This window comes from Salvelinus sp. IW2-2015, linkage group LG25 (genome assembly GCF_002910315.2).
Source record: "Salvelinus sp. IW2-2015 linkage group LG25, ASM291031v2, whole genome shotgun sequence".
NCBI classification, from domain to species: Eukaryota; Metazoa; Chordata; class Actinopteri; order Salmoniformes; family Salmonidae; genus Salvelinus; species Salvelinus sp. IW2-2015.
The window spans coordinates 1,562,256-1,583,596 of NC_036865.1; the positions used below are offsets into that span (position 1 = coordinate 1,562,256).

A 21,341-nucleotide genomic window follows, 5' to 3' on the forward strand; every position below is an offset into this window, starting at 1 on the left:
TTAACAAACTTCAATAATGCAACACGGCACGTAGAAATGTTTTTAACTGTTCGTTACTTTCGCCTTTCCATACAGACGAGAACACTTTTACAATGCAAGACAATACCGGTAGCTTCCAGCTATAATTGTAGGCTAACTTTCTTTGCTAGCTTCGAATCAAATCACATAAAATTGTATTTGTCACATGCGCCGAATACAACAAACTTTACTGTGAAATGTTTACTTACTTACAAAAAAATAGCAAATATAAATAAATAAAAGGAAATAGTAACACAATAAAATAACAATAATGAGGCTATATACAAGGAGTACCAGTACCGAGTCAGGGACACAAGGAACTTGAGGTAATATGTACAGTACATGTACGTAGGGGGTAAAAGTGACTAGGCAATCAGGATAGGATGCCAAGCAGTTGCCATACCAAGCGGTGATGCAGCCAGTCAAGGGGCTCTCAATGGTGCAGCTGTAGAATGGGATGATGGTGTTGATGTGAGCCATGACCAGCCTTTCAAAGCATGGCTACAGATGTGAGTGCTACGGGGCAAGAGTCATTTAGACTGGTTACCTTGGTGTTCTTGGGCACAGGGACTATGGAGGTCTGCTTGAAACACGTCGGTATTACAGACTGGGTCAGGGAGAGGTTGAAAATGTCAGTGAAGACACTTGCCAACTGCATGCTCTGAGTACGAGGCCTGGTAATTAATCAAGCCCTGTGGCCCTTGTGAATGTTCACCTGTTTAAAGGTCTTACATTGGCTACAGAGAGCGCATGTAAGTAGACATAGGATACATCTTGTTTTACCCAGTTTATCAAGAGATTTACCATTCAAATAAGTGATTACCATGATGATGTTTTGTAGCTGATAAAAACAAAGTAAAATTGATTGTATAATTGATTCATGAATGCATACATGGCTGGATCAAGTGCCATTCTTTGGCTAATATGCATTCTTTTTTTGTTGTGGTATCATTTTGATATGAAGTATCGTGATGGTATCAAGTATTGTGATGCTAAACCTGGTATCGTGACACTACTATTTACTTGAAAGACTTTCTACGGAATTAAAGACAAGGGGAAACATATTAGCCTGCTTGTGGCCACATCAACATATTCTCTGGAAATTCCCATGAAGAGATGGCTGTGTTTTCTCGTAAACGATCATCCATTAACTACTTTGTTCCTTCCCTATCACATCCAAACACACTGGATGACTTGCAAATGAATCTATCACTGTAAAGTGTGGTGTGATTTTTGATTCGATTTTGATCAAATGGAGTTCATTAGGGCAATTAGAATTGGGATGATTCACCAATCTTATTCAGCTTAAGTATCTTCATATATTTGAGGCTATTGTGAAGCTTGTAAAAAAGTGACAGAGGGTTCTCTCTGACCCAAACACAAATGTAGCTCTTAACATCCATTTAATGCTGAGAGGAAATAAAAAATTACTGGCTAAACATAGGTTTACCCGTCTCTCTGTGACCGCTGACAACTTCAGAACAAAGTCGATTACAAATACAAAGTTGCCAATGTCTTTGCAATTGATACAAACAAGCAACGTGTAAAAATATACTTCAAACGAAAACCGAGATGACTGAATTAAAATATAAATACAGTCGGCTATAGGCCTATTTTAGTCATATTTAATGTTCAATAAATGTAGTTATATTTTGATACTGTCTGTAATTTGTCTCAAAATATTTAATGGTGTAGCTTAACACGCACAATTTTGGGGGGGTAAGAATTAGAATAAGCTGGTAATATCTCTCTAGGAGCTGATTCGTCATCAGAAGTGTGAAATATTTCTAATGTTAAGGTAAGATATGAATTGAGAAAGCTGATACAAGAGCACCACTAACTTTCTTCCGATCCTATCCGTATCGACACATGCTCCAACAACGCTCTTAGCATGGTGTTTTGGTTAACGCATGTTACGTCTTTGGCAGTTGTAGGAAAGATGCATTGTTAAAACAAACGTGAGCCAAAGTTCCATTGCTATCGGGAAACCGGGCCCAGTTTGACTTTCCCTGTTCCCCATTACATGTGGCCTCAGGTATTTTCAGGACAAATAAATCAACTCACTAACTGTTATCTTATAAGTACCACAGAGGCTGTAGTGAAATAATTATTAAACTTTCTCTCCTGACTTCCTCTGTAGGAACAAAAAATGTCAATTTGGAATAAAAAAAAAAAAACGTGAAATGCAATTGAATCAAGTTTCCTGGCCTTTTTTTTAAAGACATTTCTAAATAGATATAGAATATTGAATAGAAATAGAATATAAAAATATTGAAATCTAAAGTCTTGAGAAAAAACCTTCAGGACTACTTTTGCATTTACAGTTGAATCCTAGGTCACCTCTTGGTGTGTTTAATGCTTGGGCGGTTTTCAGATTGTCATACCGACCTTGTGCCACCCTGGGATATTCGGTAAGGCTCATGTCTCTCGTCGTTGTGTGCTTGTAAACAAACTATGACTGGGAACTACCGGTAAGCTTCATAATGTAAAATAATGTGAAAGGTGCAGATATTTACTTAAAAAGTAGATACAGGGCCTCCCGAGTGGCGCAGCGGTCTAAGGCAATACATCGCAGTGCTTGAGGCGTCACTACAGACCAAGGTTCGATCCCAGGCTTTCACAAACGGCCGTGACAGGGAGTCCCATAGGGCTGCGCACAATTGGCCCAGTCCGGGTTAGGTGAGGGTTTGGCCGAGGGGGCATTACTTGGCTCATCGCACTCTAGCGACTCCTTGTGGCGGGCTGGCGCTAATTTATTTAAACAAGTAAAATATATAGTTTCAACAATATTGGCGATATTGAAAAACCATCCCGTGGCGATTTCTGCAGATCTAAAATGCTTCTTATTATAATTTCTGTTCGGCATTAGACATTTTTTGCTTCAGTTAAATTTCTCCAATTGGATGAGAACTCATAAATGGGCATTCTATCAACAGACAGCACTCTGACTGATGTGTAGCTACTTTTCTCCTGTACTTTTCTTAGTGTAGCCYACTTTTCTCCGGTAAAATGCTAGATTAACTTCAAACAAAACATTAGGAACTGTAGCTGGCTACATTCTTTCTATGATAAATATGAAGGCCATGCGCTGCACTTCTGTTGTCATCCGATGAAAATTAAGCTATTTTCTACCGAATGTGTTGCACTATAGTTGCCCTGCTCACTCTATTGAAGAAAAAAACACGGTTGACTTTATATAAAACACGGGAAATGGTTTAAAACTGAGATTTCTTGAAGATCTGCGTTCTGAAAATGCACATTTTGGAACTCTAACGTGAACCCCGATTGTACCAATTGTTGTTCTCTTAATATAGTGTCACTTTCTACTTGCTTACTGTCTATGTGACCTAAAGTTTTACTGTATGTTTGGGTTTTCTAATTGGGCGAGTTGAGAGACATTTAAAGCTGGGGGAGAGAGAGAGAGAGAGTAAAATGTCCCATCGAGAGCACACACACCAGCAATTTCACACCAGTAACCCTGCACTCCTCTCCTCTGTCTCCAGTGATGGTGTAGAGGGGTCGGGTGACAGAGAAATGTGATTAGCGGATTTTAAGAGCCAAACTGGAAGGGCAACAGTCTGCATCAAGATCAAGACTCAGAAAATAGCATTGGAAGAGTAAATCCGTTCTAAACAACAGACACCAAGCATTTCGCTACACCCGCAATAACATCTGCTAAACACGTGTATGTGACAAATAACATTTGATTGATTGATTGATTGAAATGTAAACTCGATTGAAACACTTAACTACACAGACTCATCCCAAGACACTAGTCGTGAGAAACTCCGTGCATGCTGCAGCGCAGGGTTCTCGCGTACCTTATACCCGCCCATGCGGTCCTCCTGTCGGAATGGTCGGCTATTCTTCAGCCAGCGCATCTTAGGGCGTGGGTTCCCCCCGGCAGCACAGCGGAACTTGACTGTGTTGGCAGCAGGCACAGCGTGCAGCCTCTTCTCCATCTTCTCCAACATCGTCCAATAGGGCGCCCCTAAAGAAAAGACACAACCAATCAAGTCACATTCTGTCCATTCTAAACCCAATAACAGAATTATAGCAAAACAGGAACATGTAACATATTATATTTGGTAAGTACCAGAAAGTATCCATTGTTACCACATAGTGAATTAGTTATTACCATGTAAATATCGGCTTAAACCGGATTGTAAAATAAAACTTTACTGGTATTTGTGAGAGTTACTCATTTTKTCTCTACTCTCAACAGACAAACTGTATGAGAAATATGGCAAAGCAGCAGAGCTCGATTGAGTAACCTTTTCAGTCTAAAGCCTGAACAAAATGCACTACTACAGCTAGCATTAGCATTAGCCTAGTAGTGCGATAGTGAGAGAGTGAGGCCCCAGACAGTGGAGGTGGGGGGGGAAGGCATGACCGATGGGGTAAACCCTTAACTGCTGTTCACACATACCTGGCCCCCTTCACAACACAGGGCTGTCTGGATAATACAACTCAGCCATTAATTCACAGGCTATAGCCGAATTTTTTATTTTATTTTACCTTTATTTTACTAGGCAAGTCAGTTAAGAACAAATTCTTATTTTCAATGACGGCCTAGGAACAGTGGGTTAACTGCCTGTTCAGGGGCAGAACGACAGATTTGTACCTTGTCAGCTCGGGGATTTGAACTTGCAACCTTTCGGTTACTAGTCCAACGCTCTAACCACTAGGCTACCCTGCCGCCCCGGCACCCTATTCCCTATAAAATTGCACTAAATAGAGAATAGGGTTCCATTTGGGACATGACATAATTCACACTGAACAAACACTTAAAACTCAAACAAATTTGGTATCTTTAGTGTGTTACAGGATCAGCTTTAATATTGCAGATAGATGGTGGCTACATCAATGTAAATGTCTGCATCGTTTCCAATCCCCTATATATTTTTGGGGTATTCAGACCCCTTCACTTTTTCCACATTTTGTTACATTACAGCCATATTCTAAAATTGATTAAATATTTTTTTTATTTCCTCAAACTACACACAATACCCAATAATGACGAAGCAAAAACAGGTTTTTAGACATTTTTGCAAATTTATTAAAAATAAAATACTGAAATATTGGAAAGGCACACACCTGTCTATATAAGGTCTGACAGTTGACAGTGCATGTCAGAGCAAAAACCAAGCCATGAGGTCGAAGGAATTGTCCGCAGAGCTCAGAGACAGGATTGTGTCGAGCGACAGATCTGGGGAAGGGTACCAAAAAATGTCTGCAGCATTGAAGGTCCCCAAGAACACAGTGGCCTCCATCATTCTTAAATGAAAGAAGTTTGGAACCGCCCGGCCAAACTGAGCAATCGGAGGAGAAGGGCTTTGGTCAGAGAGTTGACCAAGAACCCAATCGTCACTCTAACAGAGATCCAGAGTTCCTCTGTGGAGGAAGGAAGAACCTTTCAGAAGGACAACAATCTCTGCAGCACTCCACCAATCAGACCTTTATTGTAGTGGCCAGACAGAAGCCACTCCTCAGTAAAAGGCACATGACAGCCCGCTAAAGACTCTCACACCATTGAAAAACAAGATTCTCTGCTCTGATGAAACCAATATTGAACTCTTTGGCCTGAATTGCAAGCGTTACACCTGGAGGATACCTGGCAACATCCCTACGGTGAAGCATGGTGGTGGCAGCATCATGCTGTGGGGATGTTTTTCAGCGGCTGGGCCTGGGAGAAGAGTCAGGATCGAGGGAAAGATGAACAGAGCAAAGCACAGAGAGATCCTTAATGAAAACCTGCTCCAGAGCGCTCAGGACCTCAGACTAGGGTAAAGGTTCATCTTCCAAAAGAACAACGACCCTAAGCACACAGCCAAGACAACGCAGGAGTGGCTTCGGGACAAGTCTCTGAATATCCTTGAGTGGCCCAGCCAGAGCCCGGACTTGAACCCGATCGAACATCTCTGGAGAGACCTGAAAATAGCTGTGCAGCGACGCTCCCCATCCAACCTGACAGAGCTTGAGACGATCTGCAGAGAAGAATGAAAGAAAATCCCTAAATACAGGTGTGCCAAGCTTCTAGCTTCAAACCCAAGAAGACTCGAGGCTGTAATTGCTGCCAAAGGTGCTTCAACAAAGTATTGAATAAAGGGTCTGAATACTTATGTAAGCGCAGAGAGAGAGAGAGAGAAGAGAGAGAGAGAGAGAAGCACAATCACCAGATGGTGCTGCAAAGTAGTATGGGTTGCACCTCCATCACTCGGTCGCGTCACTGCCATTCTTATCAACATTCCACAGACGCCGCAGCCACATTGATGTCCAAAAGTAGAACGGGGGCTAAGCTAAACGTTCTGATCAGTTGCATCAGCCTCATTCCTTAAAAACCTTTTTTTAATGCTAGTGGTTGTATTCATTTGGTGTCTATCGCATCCCACAACTGTCRCAAACTATGTTAGAAATATTTATTTCTAGCACAGAATAGAAAAGGTCAACTTTTGTACCATGGGAGATAGTAGATTGACATAGGCTAATGCTTTTGCTGTTCGTTAGGTCTACTCATCTTGTTGGCTGATGAAAAGTAAATGTGTACAATTCTTTCAATATCTTCAATATGAGCCTCGGAATTGGATAACAACGTGCGCAGTTGTGTCCCCGATGTCTCTGTGTTCACTTATAGCCTGTGAGAAAGACCCGATCACGTGACAGAGAGCCGTTGTGAGGCAGAGGTGCTTTGGAGCGCCCAGCCGAGAGAAGGGAATAATACTTATTATATTCGGCCCTAGGGCACAACAGCAAAAGGCATGTTATTTTTTAAGCGGCATTAGGGCCACACAAAGGGGATGCCGCCGGGAAATTGTATTAAAACGGGCCTCCTGAGTGGTGCAGCGGTCTAGGGCACTGCATCGCAGTGCTTGAGGCGTCACTAAAGACCCGTGTTCGATCCCAGGCTGTGATGCAGCCGGCCGCGACCGGGAGACCCATGAGGCAGCGCACAATTGGCCCAGCGTCGTCCGGGTTAAGGGAGGGTTTGGCCAGCCGGGATGTCCTTGTCCCATCGCGCTGTAGCGACTCCTTGTGGCAGTCCGGGCACATTCACTCTGACTTCGGTCACCAGTTGTACGATGTTTCCTTCGACACATTGGTGCGGCTGGCTTCCTGGGTTAAGCGAGCTGTGTGTCAAGAAGCAGTGCGACTTGGCAGGGTCGTGTTTCGCCGGACGCATGGCACTCGACATTCCCCTCTCCTGAGGCCGTACGGGAGTTGCAGTGACGGGACAAGACTGTAACTACCAATTGGGGAGAATTTTTTTTTTACAAAAATGTGGATATTAAAAGTATTAAAAAATCTAAACATATAGCCCAGAGTTTGTATCACAACTAAAGTTACATTAATAACTCTAAATTAAGCATATAGGAGTACCTGTTTCTTTGTTAACCTATCAACACAGAATAACTATGTGCGAACCCCCCCCAAATWGTTTGGAGAAAATATCCTTTCTATTTTATTCAGCTACGTTCAATTSTATTCTTCATAATATAAAATAATGGCATTTAATTCTAATCAAATCTTGTCTGCTAAATMAACTAGTGTATCCCACAGCCATAAGGCATAGCCAGATCAGGGCCTAACATAATGACAACTCAGAGCATGCTATTCTGTTCTTCTGAAAATGACTACATGCTGTATTACATGGATTTATTAGACTTTTTAAAATGTAGATGTTCCAAAGGTCTGCATCAGTGGCTTGTAGGCTATGCATGGAAGCCAGGAGAAGCTACATGTGTTTGTTAATTAACGGGTAATTACCGTGAGATTGGCAGTTATTTGCATATCTGAACAATCCAAAACATTGCCACCTGCTGAACGCACCCCAGGTTGTTAGCTATAGCTAGTTTAATGAGATAGCATGACTGAACAAGGTGTAGCCTAAACAAATGGTTAACGGTCCAGTCCGCAAGTAGCCTAGTTTTAGAATGGCCCGCGATATGCTTTATGAARGTAAAATGCGGCCCGCCAATGCACGATAGACAGAAAAAAACCATAGCGCTGGTATTATGGGTCATGTCTTTTGAACGGTAGCCTAAGGGCTAGAATCAAGCTGTTTTCTCTGAGGAAAAGTAGGAGGGTTGAGCAAGACTACAAATTCAAAGACATACTTTTCTATAGACTACTCATTGGAGAGAAATAGCTTGACTGTTGTTTTACTATTCATCTCAATGCTGCTATTGTTTTTTATTTCATAAAGCAGCTTGTGTTTCTTAACCAGGCAAAGGGTAGCTGACTAGAAAGCTGATGGTTAGCTAAGGTGAAGCAAGAAAGTAGTCTGCGCAATGTGTATACTCGGAAGCGGAGCCGAAGCGGAGCTTGTCTGCCCACACTCATCACTTGCTCCCCCGCAGCTCACCAGCTGATCAAATCAAATCATTTGATTGGTCACATACACGTGTTTAGCAGATGTTATTGCGGGTGTAGCGAAATGCTTGTGTTTCTAGCTCCGACAGTGCAGTAATATCTAACAATTTCACAACATATACCCAATACACACAAATCTAAGTAAAGGAATGGAATTAAGAATATATAATCCAGATTTTAAAATCAGTGGAATTAGAGTATGATAGCTAAGGAGATAAAGAAAATTCCGGCCGTTTGATTCAAATATGCAGAGAGAGTCGAAAAGAGAACACACAGAAGGTTGTTGTATAAAACACCTGTCTCCGGATTACATCTTCAAACAAAGGGCAACCATGGCATCTGTGACAGAGAGAGAGATGCGTCCATCCATGTATACAGTTAAGAGAGTCTAGCTAGCTACATTTTCAGATATTACACGTTTCTAATTTTGTCAGAAAGTCGTTTTCATTTCAAGTGTTCTGTTAGATAGCTAGATAACGTTAGCTGGCTGGCTCGCTAGCTAACGTTACATGTATGATCTGTGTAGTAATATTATTCGTATCTCAGTGCCATTTGCATTGCTAGTTATTGCCTAATGTTAGCTAGCTAACATTGAACCTGCTTGGTTAGCTACCTGCAGATACAAGCACGGTAGTAACGTTATGAGATGGGATTATGGTTCATTGTTTAGCTAGCTAGCTACATGTCTAAACAAAAGACTCCACTATGCAAGTAACCATTTCAGTAGAATGTTCATGACGTCACTGAAACAACTGTCGTTAGACGTAGCTGGTAAATTCTCTCTGGCTATCTACTCTGATTTCAGAGCACTCTCGTCTGAGTGTGCCAGAGCGCAGAATAACTGACAAATTTACGAACACTCAACACCCGTTGAATATGGCCGGTGTCAGTAAACATTGGCAAAAAAGCTTAATTAAATTGTTGCCAGCAGCACAGTTGCAGTCACCAATGCTCTGGATTACATAAAAACAGCCTAACCCCATCTGCTGGGGCAAGTAAAATAGTCAGAGTGGGCTGTTCTCTCATTTGTGTCTGGAAGTAGCTAGCAAGCTAGCCAACGTTAGCCAGTTAGCCTGGGTGCTTGACTGCTGATGTTAGGTCATAACGCTCTAATCAACCCTACTCCTCGGCCAGAGCGTCCAGTGTGCGCTCCGAACGCGCCAAGAGCGAAACGCTCTGAATTTACGAACGGAAAATCTGACAACACTCAAACGTCCAGATTAAATTTACGAACACACCGTAGTAAACCAGCCTTTAGTCTTAAAACCTTTGGTTGTTTAGTACATGGCCTCACGTGAGTCCTTAAAGAGATGGGTGGGACTAAACTTAAGAGGGTGTGAACGAGGCTGAATGGGTGTAGACAAAGAAGAGCTCTCCAGTAGGTGTACCAAAACATTGAAGGGACATTTTCTCAAAGGTGATTTTACAAGTTTATCAACTTTCAAAGCAGAATTACTTTCCCATTGTTCCTCAACTGTAGTGTATGATACACCAGTTTTAGCTGTGTCTATGCTTTTATCCAATGTAAAAAACACCATTTCAAATTTTGCTACGTAAGACCAAATCGAGCTGGTTGATCACATATAGGAAATTAGGAACACCCCTCTTCTGTTTGGCCTACATAACTGCAGCTCATTAACCCCATACCTCTCCACCCCTCCCTCCCTTTCTTTCTTTCTCCCACTCCCGGTCTCTCAGTCATCTGTAGTTCACTGAAGACCCTTCTCTTTATCTCCCTCTCATGCTCTCTCTCTCTCAAACACACTCAGTGTCTCTCTCTTTCTCTCTGCACCTGGGAGAGTGATTGCATAAGCAGATGAACTCACTGAGGAAGAGAAACTTGGAGCGAAACAACAAGACAACCAACGGCCACTCCACCATGACTTCCTATATCTCTAGGACAGGAGCAGGGAGAACATGGGGAACACTCCAGGGTTACACTGGCTTTGAGACACTCCTGTCCTTGCTTCAATCAGTTTGACCACTGACGGAATGGACAGGAGTTTAGCCTTCTTGTTCTTGGGCCTCTGTGCTTCCCTTTCCACCCCTCTCTCTCTCTTCCCACTCCTCTCTCCCTTTCCCGCCCACCAGAGTGCAATCGGAATACTATCGGAGTCAGTCACCTCCCATCATTTTCTCTGGCATGCAAACTGAGCAGTACACACATACTTTGATACAGAAGTAAACCATGCTCTTCCTTCCGGGATGAACTAACACACTATAATTAGGCTAGTTAGCTTCTCTTTAGCCCCTTTCCTTCACTCTCACTATCTCTACCTCCTCTTTCCATTTCTCCCCATATATCCTATCTTTCAACTCTTATTTTCTGTACAGACACTCAGTCTTCTCTCACTTTCATCATCTTTACCTCTTTTCAACTTCTTCTCTTTTTCAACACTCCGCCATACAGACAGATTAAGGTGGTGTATGCCCCCGTCGGGAGCTCGTCTCTCCCGGGTGAACTATGACCCTTAAGCCCTCTGGATCCGGACAGCTCATCTCACTGTTTACTCTGTGGCATTCTGGGGTTAGCCCATGTTATTCTAGAACAAGAATGTACTGTATATTCAATATGAGAAGTGAGGCACAAACATAAGTGGCAAATCATAGTACTAATTGCTTAAAGTTGTAACATGAGGGCATGAAATCCACAAATTTGCCCAATACTGTAGACATTAGTTTAGAAGTACAGTACTAGAGCTACATAATAAAGCAGCAAATTATTTTAGACTTTTATCAAATTGAGGCATCAAATCCACTAATTTTACATCAACTGTACGGTCTACGTACCCTACAGATGTGTCAAACGAAGACAAACGGGAGCAATTAAGGTTGATCTCCTTAACAGACCAGAGAACAACAGAACCAACGGGACTGGAACCCCACATCCACTCTGACCTTCTACTGATGTCAATGCTCCCCCGAAAAACAAAGCCTTCAACATGATCCTTCCGCTGGGCCTTGCTTGTTTCCTCCAATCACACCCAACCTCCTGATGCTGGGCAGTGGGTACAACTTAGCTCGTAACTTTTTCTCCTTGTATTTTGGGGGGGCCGGGTTGTGATTGTGTTGTTGTTCAATGTCTTTTTTAGAAAGTGGAATAAAAGTGTTCAGAGTAGAAGCTGAGGCAGACACTGAAACATAATCCCCACCCCCCCTATCTCCTTCCTTTTTCCCCCTCCCATACCTCCACATCCCCCCTCCAGAAGTGGGCCAGGGAACAGAGCTCCACAGCGTACACAGAGAAGCGCTGGTGCTGATCCAAACCAGAACGCTGTTCAACCTTCCCCCTTTTTTTCCCCCTTTCCCTTTCCCCCCACTCTTCCCTCTCTTTCTTTTTTATATTCCGGGTTTTGAAATCATAGAAAAAACACCAGGAGAAAATTGGACAGAGCTGCCAAAACAGCTGTTACTTTGTTTTCAAACAGCTTATTACCACCAGAATTATCATTTTTTCCTCTCCATTTTCCTCTCCTTGCAGAGTTCCTATCCACCATATTAAATGGATTTCAGGTAATTACAGTTGGCCCTGAAGGGGGGGTTCAGCCCACAGTGAGGCAGGATGCCGGTGGAAAATTTTAAGAAGATGTGGAAGCCCTCATCTTCACTTCAGCCCTGTGACACACACACACACACATTCATTGCACTTGGAAAGTATTCAGAAACCTTCCCTTTTTCCACATTTTGTTACGTTACAGCCATATTTTCAAATTAATTAAATATATTTTTCCCCTCATCAATCTACAAACAATACCCCATAATGACAAAGCAAATATTTAAATATTTTCTTTTTTAAATTGCTAATATTTTATTTTTTCAAACGGAAATATCACATTTACATAAGTATTCAGACCGTTTACTCAGTACTGTGCTGACGCACCCTTGGCAGCGATTTCAGCCTCGAGTCTTCTTGGGTATGACGCTACAATCTTGGCACAGCTGTATTTGGAGAATTTCTCCCATTCTTCTCTGCAGATCCTCTCAAGCTCTGTCAGGTTGGATGGGGAGCGTCGCTGCACAGCTTTTTTCAGGTCTCTCCAGAGGCCACTCCTACGTTGTCTTGGCTGTGTGCTTAGGGTCGTTGTTCTGTTGGAAGATGAACCTTCACCCCAGTCTGAGGTCCTGAGCGCTCTGGAGCAGTTTTTCATCAAGGATCTCTCTGTACTTTGCTCCGTTCATCTATCCCTCGATTCTGACTAGTCTCCAAGGCCCAGCCGCTGAAAAACATCCCCACAGCATGATGCTGCCACAACCATGCTTCACCGCTTCACTTGGTTTCCTCCAGATGTGACGCTTGGCATTCAGGCCAAATAGTTAAATCTTGGTTTCATCAGACCAGGGAATCTTGTTTCACATGGTCTGAGAGTCCTTTAGGTGCCTTTTGGCAAACTCCAAGTGGGCTGTCATGTGCCTTTTACTGTGGAGTGGCTTCCGTCTGGCCACTCTACCATAAAGGCCTGATTGGTGGTTTGCTGAAAAGATGGTTGTCTTTCTGGAAGGACTCTAGAGCTCTGTCAGAGTGACCAAATTGTGTCCCTTTTCCCCCGATTGCTCAGTTTGGCTGGACGGCCAGCTCTAGGAAGAGTCTTGGTGGTTACAAACTTCTTCCATTTAAGAATGATGGAGGCCACTGTGTTCTTGGGGACCTTCAATGCTGCAGACATTTTTTGTACCCTTCCCCAGATCTGTGCCTCGACACAATCCTGTATCGGAGCTGTACGTACAATTCCTTCGACCTCATGGATTGGTTTTTGCTCTGATATGCACTGTCAACTGCGGGACCTTATATAGACAGGTGTGTGCCTTTCCATTTACCACAGGTGGACTCCAATCAAGTTGTAGAAACATCTCAAGGATGATCAACGCAACAAAATGTGGAAAAAGTGAAGGGGTCTGAATACTTTCCGAATGCACTGTACACGGTCACACACACACACTACACAAAGCCCATCCCCCATCAGGTCCCTAACCCAGTCCAGATGGGAGTTTACATAATGGATGAGTCCAGCTGACTGGCTCCTTCGGGCCTGACAACCTGAGAGATTCCGGCTACAGCAGGAATGCTAGGAATTCTTCTTCCCTAGAATGCCTAGAAGGTCTGAGAGAGACATGGCCTGACTACCCCAGGTGCTCCCGGCATAAAAAAATACTATAGTATACGATGGTATAAATACTATAGTATTCACTGTAGTGTTTTGCTGACTGTAGTTTTTACTGTAGTATAATGTAGCTCCTGAGTGGCGCAGCAATCTAAGGCACTGCATCTCAGTGCTAGAGGCGTCACTAAAGACACCCTTGTTCGAATTCAGGCTGTATCACAACCGGCCGTGATTGGGAGTCCCATAGAGCYGCGCACAATTGTCCCAGCGTCGTCCGAGTTTGGCCGATGTAGGCCGTCATTGTAAATAAGAATTTGTTCTTAACTGACTTGCCTAGTTAAATAAAATAATGAAAATAAAATAAATAAAAGTATACTTTAATATTTACAGTTACCTATAGTATAAATACTGTAGTAAAAGAAAACTCTAGTATATACTATAGTAATTCAGGTAGTGTATTTTCAGATTGTAGTATACTGTAGTACTTACTGGTGTTTTTGCAGACTGTACTATACTGTAGTATTTACTGTAGTGTTTTTGCGGACTGTGGTACACTGTAGTATTTAGTGTAGTGTTTTTGCGGACATTAATGTAGTATTTACTATACGGTCTTTGTTTTATTATCTTTAGAATAGAAGTGGAGGCTTGTTCCTTCAGGAAACCTACTGGAGAAATACTAAAAGAGCACATTTTCCATAAACTGTAGGTACAGTGCCTTCAGAAAGCATTCATACCCCTTGACTTATTCCACATTTTGCGGAATGGGTTAAGTAAAAAAAAAAAATCTCACCCATCTACACCCAATACAAAGTGAAAACATGTTTTTAGAAATGTATGCTAATTCATTGAAAATGAAACACATTAACATTTAATTTACTTAAGTATTCACACCCCTTAGTCAATACTTTGTAGAAGCACCTTTGGCAGTGATTACAGCGTTGAGTCTTTCCGGGTAAGTCTCTAAGAGCTTTCCAAACCTGGATTGTGCAACAATTGCCAATTATACTTAAAAAATGTTTGAACTCTGTCAAATTGGTTGTTGATCATGGCTAGACAACCATTTTCAGGTCTTGCCATAGCTTTTCAAGTAGATTTAAGTCAAAACTGTAATTCAGCCACATATTCACTGTCTTCTTGGTAAGCAACTCCAGTGTAGATTTGGCCTTGTTGAAGGTCATTGTCCTGCTGAAAGGTGAATTAATCTCCCAGTGTCTGGTGGAAAGATGACTGAACCAGGTTTTCCTCTAGGATTTTGCCTGTGCATAGCTCCATTCCATTTATTTTTTATCTTGAAAAACTCCCCAGTCCTTAACAATCACAAGCATACCCACAACATGATGCAGCCACCACTTTGCTTGAAAATATGGAGAGTGGAACTCATGAGGTCACATGCGCCGAACACAACAGGGGTAGACATTATAGTGAAATGCTTACTCACAAGCCCTTAACCAAAAATGCAGTTTTGAGGAAATACCTAACAAAAGAGTAAGAGATAAGAAGAACAAATAATTAAAGAGCAGCAGTAAATAACAAATAGCGGGGCTAAATACAGCGGGTGCCGGTACAGAGTCAATGTGCAGGGCCACCAGTGATGAGGTAATTGAGGTAATATGTACATGTAGGTAGAATCATTCAAGTGACTACTGGAGATTGTAGTATACTGCGGCAGGAAGCCTAGTGGTTAGAGCGTTGGACTAGTAACCGAAAGGTTGCAAGATCGAATCCCCGAGCTGACAAGGTAAAAATCTGCTGTTCTGCCCCTGAACAAAGGCAGTTAACCCACTGTTCCAAGGCCGTCAATGAAAATAAGAATTTGTTCATAACTGACTTGCCTAGTTAAAGGCAAAATAAATAAATAGATGATAACAAAGAGTAGCAGCAGCGTAGAAGAGGGGGGGAGGCAATGTAAATAGTCTGGGTAGCCATTTGATTAGCTGTTCAGTCTAGGCTTCTTGGACCTACACTTGGCGCTCCGGTACTGCTTGCCGTACGTTAGCAGAGAGAACAGTCTATGACTAGGGTGGCTGGAATCTTTGACCGCCTGGCATAGAGGTCCTGGATGGCTGGAAGCTTGGCCCCGGTGATGTACTGGGCCGTACTCACTACCCTCTGCTGTGCATTGCGGTCGGAGGCCGAGCAGTTGCCATACCAGGCAGTGATGCAACCCGTCAGGATGCTCTCGATGGTGCCGCCTCTGGATGTGCGTTTTCCTGTTTTCTTATGGCGGTATACTGCTCATTGAGTGCGGTTTTAGTGCCAGCATCGGTCTGTGGTGGTATGTAGACAGCTACGAAAAATACAGATGAAAACTCTCTCGGTAGATAGTGTGGACTACAGCTCATCATGAGATACTCTACCTCAGGCGAGCAAAACCTCAAGACTTCCTTAGATGTTATGCACCAGCTGTTATTTTTAAATACGCACAGGCCCCAACCCCGTGTCTTACCAGGGGCTGCGGTTCCATCCTGCCGATAGAGTGTATAACCCACCAGCTGTATGTTATTAATGCCGTCATTCAGCAACGACTCGGTGAAACATAAGATATTACAGTTTTTAATGTCCCGTTGGTAGGATATCAGTGCTTTCAGTTTATCCCATTTATRTTTCCAGCGATAGAACGTTAGCTAGCATTACGGAGGGCAAAGGCAGATTAGCCACTAGTCACTCGATCCTCACAAGGCACCCTTATTTTTCTTCCCATCTACCAATAGGTGCCCGTTGCGAGATATTGGAAAACCTTTCTGGTCTTTGTGTTTGAAATTCACTGCTTGACTAAGGGATCTTACAGATTGTATAGTGTGCGGTACAGAGATGAGGTAGTAATGTTAAACACTAGTAATGCACAAAGAGTGAATCCATGCAACTTGTTAAGCAAATTTCTGCTCCTGAACTTATTTAGGCTTGCCATAACAAAGGGGTCAATTTGTAAAAATTTCTAAAAACATAATTCCAGTTTGACATTATGGGATATTCTGTTAAAAAATCTAAGTATATACAGTAGCATTTACTATATAAAAGTGCATTTTTTCGCGGACTGTAGTGTTTTTGCGGACATTACTATAGTATTTACTACAGTGTTTTACTTCCGGATAATACAATAATATGTACTATACTACAACATTATATAGTAAGTACTACACATGATCGAGAGATACTACAGTATGTAGTATAGTATTCCACAGTATACTACATTTTACTGTAGAATTCTAAACTGTAGTCTTTTTTAAATGTGGGTCACAAACACCCTCAGAACACACATACATTCACAGCACAAACAGACTCCCAGACTCAGTACATACAGAGGAATGCAACGGTATAGCTGATACCTCGCAGCAGATTTGAAATAATATAAAATAACCAGATTAGGTAACATACACAACTGTCTTCTCTGTTTCCAGTAGAATTTTAAAAAGTAACTTTAGTCATGATGACATTTGATCTCATGGTCGATAGTCCAAGCGTTTTCCCCTCAGTTCCACAACAGTGTTATCATATAACAAGGAGGGTAAAAACAACCAAAAAAACGACAACCTTTTTGCTGAGTTCACATATTGCCCACAGGCCCCCACTACAGAAGACAATAGTCATGGCCTCTGCTGCCCACACTGTCCCCACAATACTATGCCCATACTCACTTATCTGCTCTCCGTCCGCCCCCACGTCCTCTGATCGCTCTGTGTCGTCCTCATCGTCACCAGACGAGATGGCATCTGTAGAGATGACCACGGTTACTTACTGCCATCTCTGGCACCCTCAGGAGAGCCGCAGCCAAACATATACACTCACACTGCTAGGCAGGCACACACACGCATGCACACCACTACAGTACACGCACGCTCACTGCAGCACATGCTCATACATGCACTGATGTGTTGAGGATCAGGTGACGTAATATTGACGTTTACATGAGTCACTCGCCTATGTAAGAAAAGCTAAATAACTATAAATGAACTACATGAACGAAAAACATAAACACCCAGTCCATAGCCCTTCCATGGCCATTCCCCAACTACACCACTGCAAAGGCAGCACCACCTCTCAAGAACAGGGATGTAGGTGCAACTCGAACCCTCACAGGTAAAGTAGCTGAAGCCACATTGCAGTCCAGCGACTATCCACTCTGCCTACACTGACTGTACTCTCCATGACACGCCGCATGTGTATACCAGAGCAATATAAAAGCATACTACACCATGCCCTTGTCCTGCCCTGACAAGCTGGCCGACTGGCTGGTTACTCTCTGTCCTGACTCCTTCATGGCACCCTGACTCACCTGTGACGTTCACTATGAAGCAGAGCGTGTCACTGCCCTGCGGGCCCACAGTGCTGCACGCGTACAGCCCAGAGTCCTTGGGCGTGGCGTCGCGGATCTGCAGAACCTCCTGTTCTATCAGGGTGCGGTTGTTGGCCCCCAGAGTGGAACCATCCTTAGTCCAGGTGATGGCTCCGGGCTCCCCGGCCAGAAGGCAGCTGAGCTTCAGCAGTTCCCCCGGGTGCACCGAGCACACGGTGGGCTTAGAGATTTGGTATTTGGTCGGAGGCTCTGCAGAGCGAAGGAAGGGGAGGAGGAAAGTGAGTAGGGTTGTGCACAGAAAGGAGGGAGGAAACTCAGGGAATAAAAGTGGGAGAATAAGAAATAAGCAATAGTGTAAAAGAAAAAACACACATAACCCCATGGATGCACTTAAATCAACGTCATGCCAAGAGGAGCGATACAGGGAGAAAGAAGAGGCCCAAATACTTTCATCTTAAAACCATAAATTAGGACGTCAACCCCATAAATCCCCTTGTGGATACATCAGTCAGCCACACTCTAAACATTATTTTGTGTTGGGTTGTGCTTTCATGAGTAAAGCAGAAGGTGTAGAGTGGACAGTGGTGTGGAGGTGGAGCCTGTAAGAGTAAACACCAAAAATTGTGCCCAGACAGACAGATAGACTTCCCTTTCAGAAGAAATACCAGGCAGCCAGTGTGAAACAGCAGGGAAAGCCAGATACCTCCAAAATGAAAATATATACAGTACCAGTCAAAAATTTGGACACACCTACTCATTCAAGGGGTTTTCTTTATTTTTACTATTTTCTACAATGTAGAATAATAGTGAAGACATCAAAACTATTAAATAACACATATGGAATCATGTAGTAAACAAAAAAGTGAAAATCCAAATCCAAATATATTTATTTTTTTGCCTTGGTGACAGCTTTGCCTAATCTTGGCATTCTCTCAACCAGCTTCACCTGGAATGCTTTTCCAGCAGTCTTGAAGGAGTTCCCACATATGCTGAGCACTTGTTGGCTGATTTTCCTTCGCTCTGCGGTCCAACCATCTCAATGGGTTGAGGTCAGGTGATTGTGGAGGCCAGGTCATCTGATGCAGCACTCCCATCACTCTCCTTTTTGGTAAAATAGCCCTTACACAGCCTGGAGGTGTGTTTTGGGTCATTGTCCTGTTGAAAAACAAATGAGTGTCCCACTATGCCCAAACCAGATGGGATGGCGTATCGCTGCAGAATGCTGTGGTAGCCATGCTGGTTAAGTGTGCCTTGAATTCTAAATAAATCACTGACAGTATCACCAGCAAAGCACCCCCACACCATCACACCTCCTCCTCCATGCTTCACGGTGGGAACCACACATGCGGAGATCATCCGTTCACCTACTCTGCGTCTCAATTGGCGGTTGGAACCAAAAATCTAAAATTTGGACTCATCAGAGCAAATAGCAGATTTCCACCGGTCTAATGCCCATTGCTCATGTTTCTTGGCCCAAGCAAGTCTCTTCCTATTATTGGTGTCCTTTAGTAGTGGTTTCTTTACAGCAATTCGACCATGAAGGCCTGATTCACGCAGTTTCCTCTGAACAGTTGATGTTGAGATGTCTCTGTTACTTGAAATCTGTGAAGCATTTATTTGGGCTGCAATTTCTGAGGCTGGTAACTCTAATGAACTTATCCTCTGCAGCTGAGGTAACTCTGGCGGTCCTCATGAGAGCCAGTTTCATCATAGCGCTTGATGGTTTTTGCGACTGCACTTTCAAAGTTCTTGACATTTTCCGGATTGACTGGCCTTCATGTCTTAAAGTAATGATGGACTGTCATTTATCTTTGCTTATTTGAGCTGTTCTTGCCATAATATGGACTTGGTCTTTTATCAAATAGGGCTACCTTCTGTATACTACCCCTACCTTCTCACAACACAACTGATTGGCTCAAACGCATTGAAGGAAAGAAATTCTACAATTTAACTTTTAACAAGGCACACCTGTTAATTGAAATGCATTCCAGGTGACTACCTCCTGAAGCGGGTAGAATGCCAAGAGTGTGCAAAGCAGTCATCAAGGCAAAGGGTGGCTACTTTGAAGAATGTCAAATATAAAATACATTTTGATTTGTTTAAAACTTTTTGGGTTACTACATGATTCCATAGGGGTTATTTCATAGTTTTGATGTCTTCACTATTATTCTACAATGTAGAAAATAGTAAACATAAAGAAAAACCCTTGAATGAGTAGGTGTGTCCAAACTATTGACTGGTACTGTAGTGCATTACTTTTGACCAGAGCCATATGGGACCAGAGCCTTACTTTGGAACTATGGGCCCTGGTCAAAATTGGTGCACTATATAGGAAATAGCATGCCTTTTGAGATGCTACCTATACGTTGACACGGGAATGAAAATTAATTCCTGTCCCGTCTTGTCAAAATGTTCCCGGTACTGTTCTGATCCTGCAACAGTTATATAACCCCGGGTACTTTCCTATCCTATCCCGATCACAATTCACTCCCATCCTGTCCCGTGCTAATTTTTACACGCAGATAAAAGGAATAACTTCCTGCTTTAGCTACTCGTCTGTCTGTCCGCTGCTCTGCATGTGTGTAGCCATAGCAACTGCTTCGTTTGGCTGCTGCATAGCGCTCATAAGACACTTGCCTGCACACACAGCTGATAACAACCACATTACGTGATTTTGGCAATGAAGGCAGCCCTTCTACTTACCCAGAGTCGGATGAACTCATGGATATGGAACGTTGGGTCACGATTTCGAAACATTTGGCCTCAACAAGATTAAATGCCGCACATATCTGCCACCCTACTCTTTACCTCAGATGGCAGGGGTTTAGTTAAATACGCAAACAATTGGGCTTGACCGGTAACGTTGTTGGTACTAGAGCAGCTATGCCGCTTGTCCCGCTCTCCGGTTGGTATTTGATTAAACCGCTGCATTTTTTTTTTTTTACAAGCCGTGTAATCGGGTTCTTCGTTGTCAAAGACATCTATCAACTTCAGCAAAAAAAACATCGCTCTTTCCTTTTAATGACTCTAATGTTAGTGATGGGTCCTTGGCTGCAACGAGACGTTGCAATTCCTCTCTTGAAGGCTTCATCATTCCCTGACGTACGTTGACATCTGAGGTAAAATAGTGACTGGCAGTGGCTACAACTATATTCATTTTTTTTTTWWATGAAATGCATGACATATTGTTAACCCCCCACCCCCTGTACTGCCCATTCCTGTGGACTGTCGACCCTGACCCAAACTAACCTCTAGAACTTCACTCTCATTCCTGTTCTCATGTCTCTGCGACGCCACAGCTGCATGGATTCAATCCACCTTTCTGAACGCATTATGAGTGAGCATGGAAAACCATTAGGCTATTGGTTTAGACACTGATATGATGCCAATGTATATTGAATCCAGGCCCAGTCACCCCCAGGCTCTCCCACACATTATGACATAACACCTACACACAAGTCTTTCCCCTAGGAAAGAGCTGGGGGGAGTGGGTGAATGCAGGGTTTTCCTGCGGGGGGCAGAAGATGGGTCTTCTGGCATACATCTATACACCCCCCTCT

The 21,341-nt window shown here is 43.0% G+C and overlaps 1 protein-coding gene across 8 annotated transcripts in view; it reads right to left on the reverse strand.

Annotated features, from left to right (window-relative positions):
* LOC111951954 (fibroblast growth factor receptor 2) overlaps window positions 1-21,341 on the reverse strand; it is a 117,203-nt gene that overhangs the window by 78,037 nt on the left and 17,825 nt on the right. For 6 of the 8 annotated variants that reach the window (XM_070434851.1, XM_070434853.1, XM_070434850.1 and 3 more), the window contains exons 3-5: window positions 17,761-18,030; window positions 17,123-17,197; window positions 3,840-4,009 (exon numbers count right to left, since the gene is read on the reverse strand). In XM_070434851.1, coding sequence (XP_070290952.1) covers window positions 3,840-4,009; window positions 17,123-17,197; window positions 17,761-18,030 — 515 coding nt within the window. The remainder of the gene's footprint in view (window positions 1-3,839; window positions 4,010-17,122; window positions 17,198-17,760; window positions 18,031-21,341) is intronic. The other 2 variants (XM_070434855.1, XM_070434856.1) reach the window with 2 other exon arrangements.